The 19,349-nt window shown below is 37.4% G+C and overlaps 1 protein-coding gene and 1 long non-coding RNA gene across 4 annotated transcripts in view; one reads left to right on the forward strand and one right to left on the reverse strand.

Moving 5' to 3' along the window:
• The window catches only part of LOC108719157, a 93,859-nt gene that overhangs the window by 34,083 nt on the left and 40,427 nt on the right, over positions 1–19,349 (forward strand). The gene's annotated exons all lie outside the window — the stretch shown is intronic.
• The window catches only part of ripor2.L (RHO family interacting cell polarization regulator 2 L homeolog), a 120,295-nt gene that overhangs the window by 32,581 nt on the left and 68,365 nt on the right, over positions 1–19,349 (reverse strand). For 2 of the 3 annotated variants that reach the window (XM_041566336.1, XM_018267830.2), the window contains exons 10-14: positions 17,569–17,694; positions 14,687–14,835; positions 12,218–12,347; positions 9,469–9,615; positions 7,720–8,379 (exon numbers count right to left, since the gene is read on the reverse strand). In XM_041566336.1, coding sequence (XP_041422270.1) covers positions 7,720–8,379; positions 9,469–9,615; positions 12,218–12,347; positions 14,687–14,835; positions 17,569–17,694 — 1,212 coding nt within the window. The remainder of the gene's footprint in view (positions 1–7,719; positions 8,380–9,468; positions 9,616–12,217; positions 12,348–14,686; positions 14,836–17,568; positions 17,695–19,349) is intronic. The other variant, XM_041566337.1, reaches the window with a different exon arrangement.

The following is a 19,349-nucleotide window of genomic DNA, read 5'->3' on the forward strand; positions in this document are numbered from 1 at the left end:
CGTATGTGGATTTATAGAAAGATTTGTTTTTTTTCTTTTTAAGTTAAATACACACATTGATTTGAATATATCTCTGTAGGTTTCAGATCATTAATTTTCTTATTGAGAAAACCCCATTGAAAGGACACATGAAACAATCATTGAAAAATATAAATTTTCACAAGATAAGCTATATTTTGTTAAGATAAAAAAAAAATTCACTTGTATTTGGTATATAAATTCTTGGAATTCAATTGTTTTAAATAGTTTTATAGGTCATCTGTCTGCAGACTGACTTTTTAATATTGGGTTGAACAAAAGTTAAAGGGCATGTAAAGACAGAAAAATAAAATCACTTTTTTGCTTTCGTTAATGAAAAAGAAACCTATCTCCAATATACTTTAATTAAAAAATGTGTTTTTATAAGAAACCTGACTGTATGCTGTGAAATTCTCCCTTCATTTACTTGCTGTGAATAGGAATTGTCAGATGGTCCCTAACTGCTGAGCAGGGAAACAATCATACTTATGAACAGCAGGGGGAGTCCCCGCCTTACTTCCCAGCCATGCAGAACTCAAGCAACTTTGTTTATGACGATCCATAAGCAGCCCAGACCACAATGAGCATGTGCACAGTCTAAGTCTTGCAAATATGTTTAACAAAGTTACAAGATGCTGACCCCCTGTAGCCAACTTTGAAAGCATAAATTATTTGTTTGATTAGACTTGTGGTGCAGTAAGTTCATGTTTATATTTAGTATACTAAATACAGCATTTCTAGCCTTATTCTATTTTAGACTTTACATGCTCTTTAAGTGGTATGTTAAGTGCACTAAATCCTACTAGAAAAATTGTGATATAAGTTTGGGCTTTAAGGCATGTGCACAGGATACATCATTTGTGAGTTACATATTTCAATTTGGATTAATCACTTTCACTTTGGATTAATCACTTTCACTTTGATAAATATGCCCAATTGTCAGTAGGGTGAGTGATTCCTCTGGTTTTCCATTATGGGCACTCAACGATGGCACAGTTGCACCATTTTTTTTTAACCAAGCACTGATACAAAATCACTTAATATATTTAGCAATTGGCTGAATTATGCAATAAAAGACACTAAAGGGGGTCATAAGTGGTGCAAATTGGCAGCTTATTGGCCTATTTATCGGGCCACAAATTGGCCAGATAACAGTGGGGAAGGTTTGATTGGGTCTGATGAGGACCAAATTGGTGGAAGAGCCAATTCACTCGTTTAGTGATGTCACCAAATAAGTGGATCTGGAAGTGTTAAGCCAGTTTTAAGCTTGCCCAGCTGCTTACATTTAGTGGTCTCTTCCTGTATGAAAGCAAAATTTTACTGGTAGACATGGGTTATGGCAATTGGGCAAACTATGTGCCTTTTATAACATATGGAGGTATATATGTGTAACCAGCTTTACTTCTAAAACTACTCTACAACACATTAAAGGGGCAGTATCCTATTGCAAAGACCGGCATTGGCAACTTCAGTTAGGGTTAAATTACATTTTTTCCCCACTACTGCCAGGGGCAGCAGCAGTTGCTGCCACCCCCCTCCCCCATGCAATTACCTTTTTGTGCCTGAGGGGGTCCACCAGGGCAGCAGAGAGGGCCAGTGCACTAGCGCAGAGAGCCTAACTGTGCTCTCTGCGCTAGAAGAGCCGAATTTCCAGGCATTTTTGCCACCCCTGGTACCTAGTGGGGCGCTGCCGCCTGAGGCAACAGTCTCAAGTCGCCTCATTGGCGAAGTGCCCCTGACTACTGCAAATGTGACATAATGTCCCAATCAGACGTGATTAAAGGGGAATTATCGCGAAAATGAAAATTTAATATTAGCTTCAGCATACTGAAATAAGACATTTTCTAAATGCAATCAATTAAAAATTCTGTACTGTTTATCTTCACTATCCTCTCTCAGCAACTGTTTCTCTTCATTCTGTCTCATTCATTCAGGAGTTGGGTGTCAGGTGAATGATCCAATATATCTTATAGGGGGGCACCTTTTGCCTAGAAGATGTATTAGAGCTCACTCTATTAAAATCACCAGAAATCCTGTCTCTCTACATGCAGAATTTGTGCATAAGGCAGTTATTTTGTTAGATTTTGTTTGTACTGGAATCAGTTATATGAGTGAGCTCTAATACATCTGCTAGGAAAGGAAGCCCCCCTATAAGATATATTGGATCATTCATCTGACACCCAACTGCTGCATGAAGACAGAATGTAGAGAAACAGATGCTGAGAGAGGAATGGTGAATATAAACTGGATTATTTCAGAAACAATGCAGAATTTTAAAATGATTGTATTTACAAAGTTTCTTACTTTAGTATGAGGAAGCTTATATAAATTTTTCAGGATAGTTCCCCTTTAAATAGATGCAGGTTTTTAGGGAGTTTCACCTGTCCCACCACCTATGGCAATTTTTCTTTAAGATGGCCATAGACACAAAGATACAGTTGTATGAAAAGAAGAATCATAAGATTTTAAGACGGGTGTGGATTGTCCCAACGGTTTTCGTACCATTGCGATCGGTATCATCGCGATTGGTCGTTTAGTCAATCGGACAGGTTCGAAGATTTCTGTCGGCCAAAGATAATATCTCTGCATGTATTGCTTATCTGACAATATCAATGGGTGAATGTCAGTACTATTTTTCAGACATAATTTTTACAAGATTGCCGTCTGTCAATAAATGGCCAGAGCATCGTCTGATGTGTTATTTTTAGTACTTTATCTAATCTGAATGGTTAGTAGCAGTTCGGTCCATTGGAACAAAATCTGCATACCTATGGCCAGCTTTACATCTTGTAAAAGATTTGCCCAGGAGCAGGTATCAATAGTATTAGTAACTATGGTAATCTAACTGCTTTAAATTAGTAAATGCTATACTGTAGGTTATAATCATGAGATATTTCCTAGAAACAGCAATGGGGGTGCATGTGGCTATGGAGCCTATGGGTGGTTTAGTATTTGATTAGGTGGGACCTAGTCAGGCAGTAGGTTTCGTTACGTCAGCCCTGTTAACACCTATAACAAAATAATAAAGTAAAGCAAAACTGCTATTGGGAACCATTATTTGGGCAAACATGCTTTGTATAAAAGAACCTTTTTTTGAAAATAATGGCCAAATGAAGGCTCACAACTTTAACTTGCTGGACGTTTTTATTATGTTACTGGAAAGCAGACTGGTATGAAAATATCCTGCTATAGACATGGTGGCTCATTTACACATGGGGAAGTAAGCTATCTTTTAAAGTGCACAGTTTTGTCCCTCACCATACAAGAATTACTAATATGGGCATGTTACAGACATTCTCTCATTGGAATAATTACCATACAGTATTTTGGTGCCAATAATAATAGGGTCTAACCCTATTATTAGACAAGGGTTAATCAAAAGCCAAAAGAATGGACGGCACTCCGTTCAAGGAGGTAGCAAGTTTATTGCAGGCTCCTACAAGGATCTAACGCCCTATGCGTTTCTGGATACAATCCCCCCTATGATTAAGGGATTGTATCCAGAAACGCATAGGGCGTTAGATCCTTGTAGGAGCCTGCAATAAACTTGCTACCTCCTTGAACGGAGTGCCGTCCATTCTTTTGGCTTTGAATTGACAGTTGGCGGTGGGCACGCTGCGGACAGAGCACCTAACAATGAGGGATTGGAACAGCCGATGGGAGGGTAAGCTTGGAGCGGTCTATTTGGTTTAAAAGAAGGGTTAAATCTACTCCAGTGTACAGGGTATGTTAAGTGTTGGGGTTAGAGCATTCTTTTATAAACCTATACACATGTTAGGTGTTATTTGCACTACATAGGGCAATGGCATATGGGATGCTATATGCGTCACACGTTTTAGTAGCCTGAAATCCTGATGACAAAGCTCCAGAAACATACTGCCATAGCATTAAATGTAAATTGTCTGATAAATGCTCCTATCAGTTTTTGTAGCACCTGGAAACATGTTACTAGGCTTTTCCAGGCTACTATTGCCTGACAAACATTTTTTTTACAGGCAATACAATACATTCAGTGCTAAGGGGAGCTGCCACTGCTCCTTTTCAAGCTGCTACAAAATGTAGAACTTAAAGTGCCCACAGTGGTCCTCTGTGCCATTATCCTTAATACTATAGCTAACTGTACCTGCTAAATGCCTACTTGCAAAACTACCATAGTTACCACTTATTTGAGGCTATGAGAGGCCATTTGCAAAATCCCCTCTCATGAGTTTATGATGGAAGGTGATGGAAGGAATATGGAAAGTCATACGGTAAATTAATAAATCACACTAAAAGATGAAGAATAAAAAAATATCAAAATCATTTTATTAATCAAACATAAAAGCATGAATAGGAAAGAAAAATGGAGAGCATTAGATAAAAAAATGACAGTAATGTTTTTAAAAAGTATCACATATTAAAAAGCATGCTGTGATGTTAACAGACAGTGGTATTTTGAGATCTTTAAAATTTGATCTTTGAGGATGAATAAGTAGCAGAGCGACAAATGGTTCTGACATTGTCCAGGGAAAGGTTTGATGTTACATGGTGAGTGTGCAGAGTCAAACTAATTGTGAGTGTTAGAATGTCATCATGTGCCAGAGAAGACTATAGAGAAAGGATAAAGTTGGTGCTAGAAAAAAAGCGAGAAAAAAAACTGTGGCATAACCTGTCACACAAGCCACTAAAGCCTGTCATACACAGGGTTGACTTAACTAGCATCTTTCAGCCATGCTAGTGTATGGTGCTAAAATGATGTCCTTCCAACAAAAATTTAGTAAGAACTCTGACCTGTCAGATATTGATCTGACTGAAAGTTCCATTGGGCAAAGGCTGCAACAGTTAATGGATGCCAGCCTCTTCTGCACAGGCTCCACATGCTACCAAATGATGAGAACTGCCAAAGATCTCCTTGAATGCTCTTATATGGTAACTTCACTATACTACCAGCTCATCTTTTCCCGTATATAGTGAGCTTAATTCTATAGTACAGGTATGGGATCTGTTATTTAGAATTTGTGGGACCTGAGGTTTTCTGTAATTGGATGACCATACCTTAGGTCTACTAAAAATACATTCAAAGCTTAAATAAACCCAACTGCATTTTTTGCCAACAAATATGGATTTATGCAGTTTAGTTGCCATTAAGTACAAGCTACTGAAATTGGAAATTGTTTAAATAAATGTCAATTATTTGCTTAAAATGGACTCTATGGAAGGTGGCCAACTTGTAATTCATAGCTTTGTGGATATCAGGTTTCTGCCAAGTACAAATAGAGTCTTACTGATCCAGCAGAACACTGGTTAGAATCCCTGGGGGGGGGGGAGGCAAGTCCTAAATGAGCATTTTATTTGTATTTGTCATATGAAGTGAATCTTACCAAACTGGAATATATATTTAAGTAAAAACTGCCCTATTACCTCTCTTGTCTTGAACCACCATTTCGTGATGGTCTGTGTGCTCTCTCAGAGATCACCTGACCAGAAATACTTCAACTCTAACTGTAACAGGAAGAAGTGTGGAAGCAAAAGACACAACTCTGTCTGTTAATTGGCTCATGTGACCTAACAAGTATAGTTTGTTTGTGCGCACCGTGAATCATACGATCCCAGGGGGTGGCCCTTATTTTTTAAAATGACAATTTTCTATTTAGGATTACCCAATGGCACATACTACTAGAAAAGTATATTATTATGAAAATAGTTTATTAACATGGAGCAGGGTTTTACATATGAGCTGTTTTATGCAATATCTTATTATAGAGACCTACATTGTTTGGGGGGTATAGTTTTCCTTTAAGTGACTAAATGAGGCTGAGGTCTCAGACCTGTCTGTTTGCCAAATCATACACTGAATTACTGAGAGAAAGAACCAGTCTTCTGAGCAGGGAAATCATTTTAGGGTGTGATGTCAAGCACACCGGGCAAAAAAAAGAGAGACAGGAAGAAAATGAAGGGTTAAGTTTAGGAAAAGTATATGAAACATACAAAGAAGGCATGCCAGATTTATAGAATACAAAAATACAAAAATATGATTGAAATTGAAGACTGAATGAAGAGTGCAATACAAGGAGACAAGCTAGTGTTTAATCATCAGGATAGAGAGGATGTCTAAAAAAAGAAAGGAGCATGGAATGATGAAACATGACATAAATAATGGGTGAAATGACAGCAGATGGAATTATTATATTGAATGGTAAAAGAAAATGTGATATAGAATGGTAAGAGAAAATGTGAGAAAGGTAATAAAAAGTTTACAGGATGAAATAATAAAAGAAAAGAAGATGGAATGGTGAGAAAATATATATCATATATATAATGATGAGAGAAGAGAGCACAGAAAGCTGACAGAGGAGAGGTGTAATTCAATGAAGCAAATTTTCTGTACAGTGTAACACCTGAAGTGGTAAACCCTGGATTCAATAAAATAAGCAAGGTTAGTCTTTTTACTGTTTGTCTGTACATAATTAGTCTCTTTAATACCAAATTGTCATACATTTTTACTAATGTCATATTCTGTGAACATCACAAAATTAGTAAAATGTATTGTTGAGGCTTGCTAAAAAACCATAGTGCAGACGAACAAGTGCTGGGACAAAAATATGCATCTCTTAGGGCTCATGCACTTCACACTGCTCATTTTGCATGCAATCTTGCTTTTAACGTCACTTTGTGCTACTTCCTTGCATGTCCTAAATTTGCAGGGGGGAATGTCGGTGGACAGCTCGGTCCCACCCACCTGCCGCTAATATATATATATATATATATATATATATATATATATATATATATATATATATATATATAGCACTGGCAATAACCTATCATTGAACAAATTAAAGGAGAAGGAAAGGTTAAAACTAAGTAAGCCTTATCAGAAAGGTCCATCTAAATATAACAGTAAACCCCCAAAGTAATGTTGCTCTGAGTCTCCTGTCAAAAGAAACATTGCATTTCTTTCCTTCTATTGTGTACACATGGGCTTCTGTATCAGACTTCCTGCCTTCAGCTTAAACCTCATTGCCCTGGGCAAGAGCATGCTCAGTTTGCTCCTCTCCCCCCACCCCTCCGTTCTCTACTGTAATCTGAGCCCAGAGCAGGGAGAGACTCAGGCAGGAAGTGATGTCACACCACATTAATACTGCAGCTCCTATTCTAAACAAACAGAGAGTTTCTAAAGATTTTTACTCAGGTATGGTAAAATATTCTACAGAATAAATATAGCATTCTAGCTTGCACTATTGCAGCTAATCTATTGGCAATAAAATGCCTCCGTAGCTTTCCTTCTCCTTTAAGTTCATCTTAGGCATGATTATTTTGTACCTAAAAAGCTTGCTGAGCTGTATAGGCACAGAAATTTAACTTAAGCCCAGTAGATAAGGGATAAGGCTTAATTGTCACACATCTACTTGGTTTAGGTTTACTGATTCCACCATCCTGCTTGTATGTTTCCCTGTGAGGTATCCACATTTGAAATACTGAATCAAGATTTTACATTGAACTGTTGTCCCTTTAAATCATGATCAGTTCTAGCTACTAAATCTAGGTTTCTGTTTAAACCAACAAAAATAGATGCATATGTCTTAAGAAGATTAAAATCAGGATGACCAAGGTCTTTACCCATAACATTCATACACAGTAAGAGTACATATCTGTTCATGTATAAAGGATAAAAACAGTTGGTCATTTGGCATTCACTTACTTCACATGACATTCACTTACTTTTAGAACATCTTCTAGGTGTGTAATTTCATGGTACAATTCCTGATATTCTGTATATTGGTCTTTACAGGGCTCAAGTGCTAAGAGGAGCCCTTGCAATGACTCTTCTAAGCTTCCATCTAAATAGGACCTACTAGCCTCAGTTTCACTAGAAGTGGAGCACTCAGACTGTAGTCTGTCTGGTGAAGCAATGATTTCACTTGAGGTTAGCCTCTTTACCAGCTGTTTGGTAATATTTCCTTCACAAGTGTCCAGCTCCACAGGCTTCAGCTCAGACGCCTCATCTGAGTCTTGTAGTATTGACACTGACACATCTGAATCTCTAAATAGGTTATTCAAACTGGATGAGGGATTTTGGCAAGAAGACAAGTCTGATTTATTTACTGGCAAGATTTCTTCACTTTCACCAGTATGTTCTATGTAGGACTGAGAGTTTGGAGAACTTGAGTTATCCATAGATGGATCCTCTGAAGATAGTTCACTGAGGTTATGCTCTGGTGGTGTAACAGTGATTTCAGGGTTTGAGTAGCCAAGAGAAGAAGATGCAGTTGATCTGGGTGGAGTACAGTCACCATTGGGCAAGTCTTCAAAACTAAGGGAGAGAGCCCTCTTTTCAACAGAGTTCCCACCATTTTCAAAAACATCATCTTGCAAATTGGACTGCAAAAAAACAAACAAACATATTATACAGTGGTTGTTACATTTGACTAAAAGGATGTGAAAAAGAACTTCAAAACACTCCCATGAAGAAATTATAAAATAATGCAACCAATCAACATGTAACATTTACTGGTAACCAGTTTAAAAGCAGATAGTGGTTGCTATGGGTAACTGAACCTGGCCAGTGCCTTTCTTTACATAAGGGGGCAATTGCCCTGTCTTAAAATGACTTTCTTTAAACCTGTATATTCATACTTGGCAACTAAACAACAATAAGGTAGCTGTCGGTTTATCCCAATGGGCTGTCGGTTTAGCCAAGGGCTAAGCTATTCATAGGCATGTACCCTATATCCCTGTTTGGATGTAAAGTCTCAGCTACAATATATGTTTGTGGCCATGCGCAAGTTCTGAACTGCTGCCAGTTTGCATTGGCTAACAAGCTCAGTCAACGAATGGATGGGTGACATGTTTACCAGTGGCCTGGTTAAATGAGAGAAGTTTTTGGCAGATCAATTTATATATAAGGCTGCTTTACCTCCTATCATATACAGAAGGCATAAAGGGCTATAGTTGAAACCCTATTTTATCTCTTCAGTTTTATCTTTCAGTTTATTCTTTTGTCAACTGCAGTCAAAAGTGCTTCAAGGAAAGCTCTCAGAATGTCGATCCCTCACATAATTGTTTTAGAACTAGAGTTATAAAACGGTTAAAACCTAGACTGACTTAGGGAAGTATTTCTGCAAGAAAAAATACTTCGAAATACAAATATTCTGTTTAAAAAAAAGTTAATAAATACAGATACCAGTATGTGAAAACAATATAAAACAGCGCAACTTCAAAGCAGCAAATAAAACGAGATAAGAGAGATGATAGGTTAAAATAATAATATAAACAAAAAAAATGAACATTCCTAAAAGAAAACCTAATACTGTACTGCTGTGACAACACTCAGCATACAAATATATACTTCAAAGAATGGAAGGATGAAAACAAATAATGATAGAACAGAAAGTCAAAAGGAGCATGCATAAACAATCACACAGCTGGTGAACTCCAAAACCACACACATCTGTCCCATGAATAACTCACATATCTCCCTTGCCCTGATCTAGGCCTCAGCCTGAGTGAAGGTAGGTCACTAAAAGAGCGACTGCGCCGGAGCTTGTCAAAGAAAGTCTCCTGAAGCGCATCCATAATTGACATTCGCAGCCTGTCTTGTGGCGGGTTCAGCCATTTCTTCAGAGGTTAAGAGCACACGGCATGTTAGTAAAAGCAAATTATAGGGCAAATAATACATTAGTGACATGAAGGGGCAGATTTATCAAAGGTCAAGTTGTGTTTTCATGAAAAAGTTTTTCTAGGGTACTTTTCAGTCAAAACTAGAATTTTCTGGTTCAAAAAACCTCAAATTTTTCTGTGTTTTTATAAAAAAAAAACTAAATTTGTTCGAGATTTATAATACCCGAAGCTGGAAACAGCTTGAATCCGAAAATACTCCACCTAAAACCTGTCAAGGTCATGTAGAAGTCAATTACAGAGGTCCCTTGAACAATTGGAAGATGGTAATAGGCTTCAAGATGTTCAGATTTCTTTGGGTTTCGCTCGAAAACTCAATTAATTAGTGCGATTCAAGTTTTTTTCTAGCAAAAACGCGATTAATTCAAGTATTGGGGGGTTTCTCCTCAAATTCTCTGATTCAAGTTTTTTAAATTCAAGATTTTTCAAATTCAAAAACATTTGCGTTGTAAGTTTATTTGAGGTATAAAAAAGCCTCACAAACCTCACAAATGTGACCTTTGATAAATAACCCCAAAGTGTTCTGAAGGACAAAGCGTTGATAGCTGTTGGTTGATACTAGTAGATAACGAAGAGCAAGAAAATACAGAAAAAAGGAGGATGAAGAATAAGTGCAAATTTAAATATGATATATTAGACAATAAAGGTGGACTCATTGATTCCATTTTGTGAGTAATGACATATATATACGGAAAGAAGTGGTAGTTGGCATTGAAATAAATCTCCCAATAGGCCTATGACACAGTAGCAACATAAAACATGATCATGTTGTTTTTCATTGTTTGTTTTTTTTTGTTTGGTCACTAAATAAATACATGATTTACTACCATTGGGAGGTTGACTTGTGTGTCTGCTGCCACTTGTATCTTTTTTATAGCAAAGGAAATAGACTGAATGTTAACTGGCTCATTTATACAAGCCATGCATGACAACCTATTCAAAAAGGAAGGCATTTAAGAAAAAAATAAAAAAGGATTGAAGGGCAAAACTTAATATAAAATGTCATGCTGTAATATGCCAGGATGATATAGATAACTATTTCAAATTAAGTAGTCAAGCACTGCCTTATACGCTCTGTAATTTGAATTTCACATCATCACCCAGTAAAGTAGCAAACTATGAAACTAAAATGAAAAGACTGGATTCAGAAAAATGTATCTTAAAGGAGAAATCAACCCGTGGGGAAAAAACCCCGTACCTCCACCCCAGGTAGACCTCCCTCTCTCCCTCCTCCCCCCAGGCTAACTACCCCCCCGGGGAGATGCCCCATACTCCATACTTACCCCTTGCGCAGATTCTTCCAGCGAAGTTCCACGCGTCCATCTTCCGGCTCATGTGCCGAGGGGATTATGGGGAAATGGGGGGAGGTCTACCTGGGGTGGGGGGTTCAGGGTTTTTTTGCCCACAGGTTGATTTCTCCTTTAAGGGTTATCAAGTTAAAATTTAAATAAAGCCTATGGAAAAATCTGAGATTGAAGAAAAGTTTTTGGCCTTCAACGGAATCTGGCCCAATCTATGTCAAATACTGCATGCTATACTCCTCTAGATTCAACTGAGAAAAACTTTTCTCCTAACTATATGTCATATTTTCCCACAGTCTTGAATGAAGTTTTCACTTGATAAACCATAAGATAAGTTTTCTTATTGAACTGAATCTAGCCCATTAGACCAGCTTAAATGGGTAGTTCACGTTAACTTTTAGGGGCCCATTTACTTTGCTCGAGTGAAGGAATAGAATAAAAAAAACTTTGAATATCGAATGTTTTTTTTTTGGATACTTCGCCCATCGAATTGGCTACTTCGACCTTCGACTATGACTTCGAAAGGTCCCCATAGGGTTTCTAAGTTTTTTTTGGTCGTAGAAAAATAGTTTGTTCGATTGATTAAAATCCTTCGAATCATTCGATTCGAAGGACTTAATCGTTCTATCAAACTATTTGCGGTAAATCCTTTGACTTAGATATTCGAGGTCGAAGGATTTACATTCGGCAGTCAAATACAGAGGGTTAATTAACCCTCGATATTCGACCATATGTAAATCTGCCCCTTAGTATGTATAGTGGGCGATTCTTAGTAACATTTCAATTGGTCTTCATTTTTTGTTTTGTATAGTATTTGCCTTCTTCTGACTCTTTCCAGCTTTCAAATGGGGGACATCGGCCCTGTAGCCACAGTCAAAATTGTCAAAACTATCCTATTCATATCCAGTCTCTTATTCAAATCACTGCCTGGTTGCTAAAGTAATTTAGATTCTAGCAACCAGATAGGTGCTGAAATTCCAAACTGGAGTGTTGAGCAAGAATCTAACTATTTCAAAAACCACAAATAATAAAAAATGAAGACCAATTGCAAACTAAAAGTTAATTTAAAGATGAACAACCAGTGCCAGATTCAGTTCAAAGAGAAAGCATATCTCTACCTGAAAACCCCATTGAAGTCTACAGGAAAATCTGAAACTGAAATACTAATTTAAAAATATAGTAATTGTAAAACAATAATAATAATACTGGTGGAACTTCTTAATGTAATCACAAAGACTTACAAAGAAGGAATGCTCTTTAAAGGTTGGAGTTTCAGGTGTGCCTTGACTGTATATGGAGACTCTTCTTTGCAGGGCTGTTGCTTTGTTTATATTGCCAGTGGATGGAGTCAGATCCTCTGTGTCAAATGGGCTGCAAATTAGTAAGAATTGATTTACATTACTATAAATCTATAATTATATATAACCTTGTAATCAGATTGGCAATCAGATTGTAATAGGAAAATTGTAGTTTCTGTGTTAGGACTCAAAAAATCATGGGCTTTTGCCAATGACTTTATTGTGATGTATAGATAGACCTTGAGATAATCAGCTATTAGAACATTTCTTTATATAGGTATGGGATCTGTTATCCAGAATGCTCGGGACCTGGGCTTTTCGCGTCATGGATCTTCTGTAATTTGGATTTTCATACCTTAAGTTTACTAGAAAATCATGTAAACATTAAGGGGTTATTTATCAAAGTCCAAATTTATCTCAATATTTTCTACTACAAACTCCGGTCAAATCCGCCAAAAAGTGGATTATTTGGATAAAATGGAGTCTATGTGAGACAGCTTATCTGTAAATCAGAACTTTCTGGATAAAAGGTTTCCAAATAACAGATCCTATACCTGTAATGTAAAATCACTGTATTTAATGGGACAAAATCACCTTATAAATAGAATTATATACCTTTCATATAGAATATGATTATATTTTTATATTGCTGTAGCTATTTTTTGACTGGCTATGTTATACGTAAAACTTAAATGTTCTGCCAATGTAGAAGTCACCATAACCGTAGGGTCTCTATTTTCTTCCTCACTATTCCTAAATGGAATGGGTCAGGAGATGTGCTTTGATTTAATTGTTCTTTAATTGTTCTTGTATAAATGCACAGTTACAGCTCTTGTGCTGCTGATATTGCTACTGACAACTAATCCTTTGTAAGAAAGGGGAACTATTGTGAAAATGAACATTTAAGGGGTTATTTAATAAGTTTCGAGTTGTGTTTTCCACAAAAAATCTAGTTTTTCAAGGGTAGTTTTCAGTCAAAACTCAAATTTTTGGGGTTTTTATAAACAAAAACTTGAAATTTTCAGGGTTTTTCTAAACAAAAAACCATTTGTTTTCAATATTTATTATACCCCGAAGCTGGAAATAGTTTGAATCTGAAATTCTCTAGCTAAAACCTGTCAAGGTCATGTAGAATTCAATGGCAGAGGTCCCTTGAACCATTTGAAGCCTTCATGATGCAAAACTCGATTAATTTGAGAGATTATAATTTCAAGTATTTGGGTTTTTCACCCGAGTTCAGAGTTTTTTCCATTCAAGTTTTTTAATAAATTAGACAACATTTGAGTTGTGAGTTCATTTAAGGTATAAAAAAACCTCACAAACCTCTAAAACTCGACCTTTAATAAATAATCCCCTTAATATAAGCGTCATCACACTGAAATAAGAAACTTTCTAAATACAATCAATTAAAAATACTGTACTGTTTCTAAAATAATCAAGTTTATCTTCACTATTATCCTCTCGGCCTCTGTTTCTTTTCATTCTGTTGGGTGTCAGATTTCCATTGACAGTTAGATCCAATATATCTTATAGGGGGCTCCCTTTCCTAGCCAGTGTAGTAGAGCAAACAAAATCTAACAAAATAACTGACTTTGGCACAAATTCTACATGTAGAGAGACAGGATTTCGGGAGATTTAAGTGAGATCTAATACATCTTCTAGGAAAAAGGAGCCCCTGTAAAAGATACATTGGATTTAACTTTCATCCAAAATCAGGCTTCAAACGCCCGCATGAAGAGAAAATGAAGAGAGGCAGATGCGCACAGGAGGAAGTAAAGAGCAACTTGAATATTTCAGAAACGGTTAGAATTTTTATTTGATTATATTTAGAAAACTTCCTATTTCAGTTTGGTGAAGCTCATATTGAATTTTAATTTTCGTGATAGCTCCCCTTTACATGTGAAATGTGTCTAAAAACTCATAGTTCACATCTTTACTAAATGACTGTAGTCATGTTAACACATTATAACAGAGAACCAAGGCAATTTATCAGTTTATTCAGCAATCAGATATGTCTAGTCTTTGCACACTGATTATTACCTAACATTTCCACAATTTGCTTTTTTTCTTAGGCTAGATTTTTCTTGCTACTACCCTCCCGCCTTCCCAAATTTTTCTGTATTCCTACAGAGTCAGGGACACAGTTGCTTATGTACAGCTATCAGTTTAATCTCTGACACGAGTCACTGCCTGGAACAGTAACATGTATTTTGGTGTATGGGAACCAGGTCATAAAGTGACCCAGGTCATACACATCTGACATCCTGACCTCAGACAGTTTTGTCTCTTTAATTATCACATATTTATTCTTGAAGCAGAAAACTGGTTTTCCACTGAGACACTCTGGAAAAGGTTTCAGGGCAGGTACATGAGTTATGAACTGTCAGAGTATGTTATGTTAATGGCACTTACCACCATGTTACTTCAAGGTTAAGCTTTATGGTGCCGAGGTCATTAATGTCAACAGCCACAGCTTGAGGTCTGGCAGCGAATAAATCCTTTGTTTCACATGTGACACTTCCAACCAGAATATGAGTCGCAAGTCCTTTAAGTTCTGTAACCTGCAAGCATATAGTATACAGCCATTACACAGTGCAAAGCTCTGCAATTAGACGGGGCTCATTTATCAACACTGGGCAAATTTGCCCATGGGCAGTTACCTATAGCAAACAATCAGTGATTAGCTTTTGAAAGCCAGCTGCAAGTAGAACAATGAATGCAGCAATTTGATTGGTTGCCATGGTTTACTGCCCATTAGCAAATTTGCCCAGTGTTGATAAATGACCCCCAGTCTAACTGTTAACTGGTTTGGTTAGGTTTAGTAACATATGCATATCTATAGATCACAGTACTTCCAAAACATGTTCAGCCATTGGCTTTGGACAAAGTCTGTTCTGCCACAAAAATGACATCAGACCCTAATATCCACCTTTGTAACAGCGACTTTTATATTTTTTAGCCATAGGTTAATGAGCAGCTTTCTTATGTTAAAGATATCCAGATTTCATAAGGCTATTGTGACATGGGACTCCCATGATTCCTCTGTGGCTCCCTACTCAAACACATAATTCACTCTTTTTTTCAAATTGTAATTATTACTACCCTACTTTTCTAAATTCTGCACATTGATTCTAGACAACTCATGATATAAACCAACAAAGGACTAATGTAGTTGCAGAAGAGAAGGTAGATTGATAATCAACAATTTTTTTTCACACTTTCTTAAGAGCGTTTCTGAAAACTTGCTGATGAAACATATCTTCACTAAGTAGGCTGCCTTTTGTCACAAGAAGTAAATGCAAATCATATGATTATGAAGAAAGGAGCGTAGGTCTCATTTACAAATGTTGGCGAACGGTGCAAACCAACATAAACAGCACACAATGCAGAAGGACCTGTGCTATCCAGTTGAATACATTGCTGCCTGGGTTCAGCAGAGCTACATATAGATGTGGTGCACTGGGGGCACCTAAGCATCCCTCATTCCACTTCCTATCTTTCCCCAACTTACACGTCATTCAGACATGCAACACCAGCCAGTTCATGGTAAATGAAGCCCTGTCCTTATCAACTGCCCTGTGGTAGGAAGTAAGTTTAAAGTTGCCTTGTAATTGTGATCGCTGCACTCTGAGCCATGCCTGGTTTTTTAATCTGGCACAAGGTGCAGAGCCCAACTATACCCCCGAAACAAATGCTCAATGAACGAGCACTAAGGGGTATGATTTTGTGCCCCTTAGTGCTCTAGCACTTTTCTCCAGGGCATATGTAAATGATGGTCTCACCTGTTTTTATAAAATAGGACATTTTTGCACATATAGGTAAATTAAGCAATTTTTAACATTTCACTATTTTCACTAATTGCAGCTCCATTAAGAGTTCAAGGTTCTTTCACAATTAGTTATACTCAGGGAACATAAATTGTGCTATATTTATGTCTTATATACAGTGCCGGGCCATGCTGGGCAGGCACCCTAGGCAGGCCCGGCAGTTGCGGCGCCTGTTCAGCGTGCGCATGTGCGAATTTGCGCTTGCGTGCGCGCATTTGCAATATAGTGCGCAAGCGCAAAAAAATGCAGAGAGTCGGGCAGAGAAGAGAACCAGACTTGGGGTAGGCGACAGAGGAGGTACGTGCCTGGCGCCCTCCCAGCTTTGTGCCTTAGGCACGTGACTACTCTGCCTACCCCTAGTTCCGGCCCTGCTTATATAAGATGCATTCCCAGAGTGAATCAAAATATTACTGATAATTTTAGGGACATTTATAAAGGTGATGTAAACAGCACCGCCCACATACTGTACATTTTTTAGTGCTTCTATTTTACACTGCTGTTTATGAAGAGCCAACACTGCCAACCTTTGACAAATCCACTTAGATCAGTTTTCAAGGTTTTCTTAGCAGAAAAGTTTTATTTTCCTACATTCTGGCCAGGAGCACTGCACCAATGAGATACGTTGAGAAACTCACCTCAGGCAGCAACGCCCTACTAGTTACCAGGGGTGACAAAAATGTAGCAAGCTGCTTCAGGTGGTGCAGGGGCCAGGTTTGCCCCTGATTCTGGCATAACTGACATATGAACTTTTGCAATGCACTGAATCCAGGATTCAGTTCAGGATGCGGCCAAGAATTAGCCTTTTTTCAGCAGGTGAAATTCAGGTGTATCCGATTGCCTGGCCAAACCAATTTCGAATCCAAAAAATCACATGACTTTTCATCACACAAACAAATTAGCAGGGTCGTACTGGGCCCACGGAACACCAGGAAAAAACCCGATGGGCCCCAGCTCTTGTGGGCCCGCAATACTAAGATCCGCTATACTAAGGTTTCGAGCATGTGCGTGCACACATGCTGCACACTGGCGCATGCGCACACATGCAGGGCAGCAGGGAGGGTTGGAGGGGGCCCTAGGGCCCACCAGTCCGACCTTGCAAGGAAATCAAAAACTATTTAGGCGTGCAGTCTTCTTTCTTGCTTTCCTCCCTGATTTACATATGCAATGTAGGATTTGATTTGGTTTGGTAGGACGAATCTTTCACAAAGGCTTCGGGATTCAACAAAACCCTAAAATAGTGGATACTGTGCATCTCTAGAATTTACTTTAAATGGGGAAAATTGGTGTGTATTATACATTGTACAGCTTTATAATATCTGGTTATGAAAAATCTATTTCTATAGAAATGCCCCCTGATGATCATTTGAACTTTAAAATAAAAGGGCCTCAAAATTAGGGTAATATTGTATTTGTACACCCTTCATTCCTTTTTAGCGATTACACTACTTATATAAGTTACACATTTACCTTGATTGAAATTAAACTAGTAATCAAAGGGAGAAAGAACATTTCCTCTCCATCCCAGCTCTGCTTTCCATTGACTTCTATTTTGCCTTTCAATTTCCATCTCTGGCGTCCATATCTCATGAAAATCTTCAAAGAAAGGAAATATTCAAATTGTTACTGTAATTCAACACAGCAAACTCAGTAGTAAAACCGACAGATGCTTTAAAAAATGAGGCTATGGAATACATGTAAAATTGCATAGGTCCCATTTGTTGGATTTTGTGCATGGGAAAACTGGGGCAGCTAACATTTAACTAAATTACTGAGATTAAAAGATACAGCAGTATTTTTAATTAGCATTTAAAAGGGGGGTGTGATAAAAGCTGGAAACGGAAACAAATGTTCATTAATAATAATACAAATTTGCGTTTCGCAATGTAGTATTCTTCATTAGACTGTTATTGTATTGCAAACTCCAATTGTGCATAACATACATTTAAGGCATACTTGAAGGTGGCATAATCTTTTGGAGCAAAAATAGCAACTTTTATTACATACACTGTGCACTGGTGCAAACTATAAAATGTGCAATCTTTCTTCCACTGTCAGAAGCCATTGCTAAACAAAAGCTATATTCAATTTGTGCAAAGGAACATTTGTTTTTGCAATAGCATACCATTCCTGTCCTAGTGGATCTTACAGTCTATATTATAATACAGTCTGTATTTTTTTTCTTATGCTCAGAACATACATGCTGGGTTCTTGGCAGATTGCTGGATCCTGATCAGCAGATTCTGATGTCAGAAAATAGGGTGTTTTGCAGGATATTCTTTCTATAAATAGGAATTTCTATTTCCTGCTTCCAGTTTGGATTCATCTGTTTCAGTTGCTAAGTAGGGTGATTTATCTAAAATGTCTACTTGTGTGTTATATAACGCCCACACCACATTAATAAATGCACTTAATTTCCCTGTCTTATTATTGGAAGTGATTCACTGAGCACAGAGCTATTTTTGTCACTTTGATTTGCGTGTTGCATAGGGTATAGTATAATAAGCAACAGTACTTTATGTGAGATTATGAAGGCAAATGAAAAAGTTTGCAATGTAAACTGACAAGTAAATTACCATTTTGAGACTCATCAATGATTGCAACAATTAACAGAGCATAAAAGGACAATTTTGACTTAAAGTAACACAGACACATAAAAATGGACTTCATCTTCTAGAGTCAATCACACATGATTAGTTTATTCTATGCACAGAACATTTTTATTCTTTTTAATCCAATTAAATATAGGTTGTGCACAATGTTCCCTCTAATTTCTTTTCGGTTATGTGCTAAAAAAAATGCATTTGTGTGCAAATTTTAAACTTGTGTGCGCATTTTTAAAAACTGTGTGTGCAGGTCAGAATAAATGCAAAATTTGGTGTTTTCACACAAAAGTATTTGTGTACACAAAATTTGTTGTGTGTGCCAGCCTCAAAATATAGGGAACACTGGTTGTGCACTAAAATAAATAAAAATAACAATACACTCCTAGAGGCAGATTTATCAAGGGTCGAATTTCGAGGGTTAATAAACCCTCGAGTTCGACCCTCGAAGTAAAATCCTTCTCATTCGAATTCGAAGGATTTTAGCACAAATACTTCGATCGAACGATCGAATAAAAATCGTTCGATCGAATGATAAAATCCTTCAAATCTAACGGTTCGAAGGATTTTAATCAATCGATCGAAGGATTTTTATTAGATTATAAAAAACGTAGAAAAGTGCTGGGGAAGGTCTCCATAGGCTAACAT

Source organism: Xenopus laevis, chromosome 6L (genome assembly GCF_017654675.1).
Source record: "Xenopus laevis strain J_2021 chromosome 6L, Xenopus_laevis_v10.1, whole genome shotgun sequence".
NCBI lineage: Eukaryota > Metazoa > Chordata > Amphibia > Anura > Pipidae > Xenopus > Xenopus laevis.